Source organism: Sminthopsis crassicaudata, chromosome 4 (assembly GCF_048593235.1).
Source record: "Sminthopsis crassicaudata isolate SCR6 chromosome 4, ASM4859323v1, whole genome shotgun sequence".
Lineage (NCBI taxonomy): Eukaryota > Metazoa > Chordata > Mammalia > Dasyuromorphia > Dasyuridae > Sminthopsis > Sminthopsis crassicaudata.
Genome location: NC_133620.1, coordinates 375,727,716 through 375,732,269, shown reverse-complemented (window position 1 = coordinate 375,732,269; position 4,554 = coordinate 375,727,716). Strand labels below are relative to the sequence as shown.

At 34.8% G+C, this 4,554-nt stretch overlaps 1 protein-coding gene across 1 annotated transcript; it reads right to left on the bottom strand.

The window, feature by feature from the left end:
* Window positions 1–939, bottom strand: OR10Z1 (olfactory receptor family 10 subfamily Z member 1). Its single transcript, XM_074265516.1, has one exon. It carries the CDS (start codon window positions 937–939, stop codon window positions 1–3), a length of 939 nt encoding a protein of 312 aa, XP_074121617.1.
* Between the last annotated feature and the right edge of the window lie 3,615 nt (window positions 940–4,554).

The window sequence follows — 4,554 nt, the reverse complement described above, 5'->3', positions numbered from 1 at the left end:
TCATTTTCCCAAAAGTTTCCCCTGGAAGGCATTCTTAAAGGCAGCCTGTACAGCCCGGTTTCTCAGACTATAAACAATAGGGTTAAGGAGGGGGGTTACAACAGTATAGGTGACAGCAATGAGTTGATCACGTTCCAGGGAATAGCTAGCCTTGGGTCTCAAGTACATGAATGAAGCACAACCATAATGGATAATGACCACAGTGAGGTGGGAAGCACAGGTGGAGAAGGCTTTTTGTTTCCCCTTTGCTGAGGGTATTCTCATAATGGTGACCAAGATGTTAGCATAGGAGATGGTTATGAGTGCAAAAGAGACCAGGAGGACCAGAAGGCTGAGGATAAGGATCCCTAGCTCACTCAGGCCAGTGTCTCCACTGGCCAGGCTCAATACTGGAGGGGTATCACAGAAAAAGTGATGTATTTCATGAGAACCACAGAATGGGAGTCGGAAAATAACTAGTGTCATTCCCATCCCTATGAGATACCCACTAAAGAAAGAAGTACCAACTAGCTGGGTACAGAGAGTAGGGTGCATACGGCTGACATAGTGGAGCGGGGCACAAATGGCCACATACCTGTCAAAGCCCATCACTGCGAGGAGGAAGCAATTAGTGCAGGCCCATGAAGCAGAGAAGTCCATCTGCACAGCGCAAGCCACATAAGAGATGGCCTGGCTCCCAACTGCCAGGTTGGAAAGCATCTTAGGGATGATCCCCAGAGTGTAACAGGTTTCTGAGAAGGAGAGCACAGAAAGGAAAAGGTACATGGGAGTGTGAAGGTGACTGTCCAGCCGGATGATGACAATGATGAAGACATTGCTGGTCAGGGTGATGAGATAGAGGAAGAGGAAGATGGCAAAGAGCAGGAACTGCAGATTCCCAAAGCTGGAGAAGCCCAAGAAGACAAAATCCCTCCAAGTGGTTTCGTTGCACAGTCCCATCCTGAATAAGAGGAGGAAGATCAGGCTTTTCTCAGTTGTCTGATTACACTTGGTAAAGGATATCTAGCTTGCCAATGAAGCTGAGGGTTTACTGTGAGAAGAAATTGGGGAATCTTTCCTCCCACATCCTGTGGAGTCCTAAAACTCTAAAATGTTATCCTAAATTTAGGGTGTTATTTTTTATGTAAAACAAATAGGCATATAGCCATACTCCAACTCATTTACACAAATGGTCAGACACACACAAATGGCTTATGCCACAGAACTAGAATCATGGCTTTTTAGGAATAAAAATTTTCTTAGAATCACCTTAGAATCACAAATGAGAAAACTAGAATTCAAAGGGTAACCTGCTGAAGATCACAGAGGCATTTGGAGATAGAAACAGAATTTATTACTCCAATATAATAACAACTATTATTATTATTATCATACCCTTTACACCTTATTCTGCTTTTCTAGATACCCATAAAGAACGAGAGACTGTTCATCACTGCAGTTTAAATACATTGCAATGATATGGAGTTGGTCCTTTTTCTTTGGGAAGAATGAGGAAATAAGGGGAAAAGGAGATGCAGAGATCATTATCATTAGCCCCTTGCTTCCTGAGAGAATACTTAAAGAATCTGAGGGGGCTCCAGAGCCCAAGTTGGCTAAGAGCCCAGACCTGTTGACTCCCCAGTACAGAATATCAGTAATCAGATGCCTCTTGAATAAGTATTTTTTTCCCATACTGTGTCAAAAGCCAGTAAGAGCCCCGAATTTGGAGACAGATAACCTGTATTAGAATTCTTGCTGTTTTACTGTTTATATAACCTTGGGCCTCTCTCTGAGCTTGTTTTTTTAAGTTATTAAATGGTTGGATTAGATCATCCATGAAATCTCTCTCATCAAGATCCCAAGACCCTGGAGTTCCATCTGATAGAAAGGGGAGCTCATTTTTATGCTTTTAATTGTGTCCTCCAGAAACATTGAATATCAAATAATATGTGCATGAACAAAAACTGATTGTGTAGCAACATTTTACTTAAAAAAATAATTTTAATTGCTTTTGTTTTGCTTGAAAATTTCTCTAATCCCTTTTACATATTTACCAAAATATGCCATAAACTCAGTTTCTTCAGACCAGAATTTCCCAATTTTACCAATTTACTTAAAGCTCAGTGTTCTAAATTCACATTAGTTTGGGAAACATTGCTCTAGAATTTACCATGATTTGCATTAGGATTCTGGGAGAAGCTTCTTTGCTTACCTCCGTTTTCTGCTCATTCCAATACCCCTTTGGCCATGACCACCACTACTTGTAGACCAAGAAGGTAGGCCTGAGGCATCATCTCAAGGATTATTGTTCTTGCAGGGCTGTCATATATCCACAAGGTAGTAAAGTCTCCTCATACATCTCTGGTCTCAGTTAGAGCCTATGTTAGTTGCCAGCCAAATAAATTTGTTCTCTGAGGACTCTCTAATACCCCAGTGGGAATTTAGAACCTCGATGATTATTAGGGATTATCCTGCAGGGAAAAGGGGAATATACAAAGAATAAGAATTGACTAAGTCTGTCTCTAACATACTCAATAAAATGATCACTTAGTCTCTGCTGAAGGACTGTCTTGAGGGAAAATTCACAAACTCTTGAAGGAACCCATTCTTTAGTTTTGAATAGCTCCAATTGTTCAGAAATATTTTTGCTTCCATAGCACTAACATGATACAATTCCACCCATTGCTTATTTGGTATGACAGACAAAGTATGCAGGGATAGCAAGGCTAATCCCCCATTCACATACCTTCAATATTTGAAAATAACTACTATGTGGTCTTTAAGCTATGTCTTCTTGATTTAACTGATTTGCGTATATCTTAGACTTAATGCTCTTCATGCAAGTAACTCCTTTTGAATTCATCAAATATCAGATTTCAGTGGTCATTACCTAATGTGTATTATGGACCCAATCTATTTCACTGTTCACATTCTATTTCTTGACTTGTACCAGATTGCTTTGATGATTATGCATTGTAATATATTTTGAGATCTGGTATGGGTTAGCCATCTTCTTTCACATTTTTTCCAATAAATTTCATTGATGTTGACCTTTGTTTTTCTTCCAAATGAATTTGTTATTTTTTATAGTTCTATAAAATAATTTTTGGCAGTTTGAATGGTATACCATTGAATAAATAAAATAATTTAGATATGAGTTGCCATTTTCATTATATTGGTTCATCTCTTATGAGCAATGAATATTTTTCTAATTTTTCAGATTTAATTTTATTTACACAAAAAACTGTTTTGTAATTGTGTCCATATGGTTGCTAGGTTTGTCTTGGCAGGTAGACTCCCAGATATTTTATACTTAGTTATTTTAAATGAAATTTCTCTATCTCTTGCTACTCAATTGAGTTAGTAGTATATAGAAACACTGATAATATATGTGGGTTTACTTTATATCCTGCAACTTTGCTAAAATTGTTAATTATTTCAACTAGTTTTTTAGTTGATTCTCTCAGATTCTCTAAATATATCAAGTTATCATCAGCAAAGAGTGATACTTCTGTCTCCTGATTGTCTAATTCCTTGAATTTCTTTTTCTTCTCTTATTGCTAGAGATAGCATTTTTGATATAATATCAAATAATAGTGATGATAATGGAATCTTAATTTTTACTACTGATCTTATTCTTATTAGAAGTAATGCTTGTTAATGGTTTTTAGAGAAATACTACTTATCGATTTATGGAAAACTATTCTTTTGTCTTAGTGTTTTTTAATAAAAATGAAGATTATATATTTTGTCAAAAGTTTTTTTTTTACATATATTGAAATAGTTATGTGATTTGGGGTTTTTTGTCATTGATATGTGATCAATTATGCCAATAGTTTTCCAAATATTGAACTTGCTCTGGATTCTTTGTATTAATCTTGTCCATATGTATGATTTTTATGATATATTTCTATAATCTCCTTCTTAGTATTTTATGATAAATTTTTACATCAATATTTATTAAAGAAATTGGTATATATTTTTCTTTCTCTATTTCTTCTCTTCCTACCTTAGAAATTTTATAAAACTCATTTACATTTTTTTTCTCTTCAAATCATTTAAATAATAATGGATTTAATTGTTCTTTAAATGTTTGGTAGGTTTTACTTTTGCATCCATTTAATTCTAGGGATTTTTTTCTTGAGGGAATTCATTCATGGCTTGTTCAATTTCTTTTTTTTTTAAATGAGATTATTTATTTAATCTTCTATTAATCTGGTCAATTTATATTTTTGTAAATAGAGTCTTGTCATTAGACTATTAAATTTATTGCAGCATAATACAGTAAAATAACTTAAGAATTGTTTTAATTTCCTCTTTATTAGTGGTGAATTAACCCTTTTAGTTTTTGTTCTAGGTAGTTTTTGTTTTCTTTTTTATCATGTTAATCAGTTGTGTACTTTTTCTTTTCTCATAAAACCAACTCCTAGTTTTATTTGCTAATTCAATGGTTTTCTTACTTTAAATTGTATTAATCTCTCTTTTGATTTTCAGTGTTTCCAATTTGATGCTTAATTGGGAATTGTCAATTTGTCATTTTTTCTAGTTTTTTTAGTTGCATACCCAAAACATCAG

Excerpts from the sequence above, each read along its gene's own strand:
- OR10Z1 (XM_074265516.1), bottom strand. The coding sequence starts at position 939 with ATGGGACTGTGCAACGAAACCACTTGGAGGGATTTTGTCTTCTTGGGC.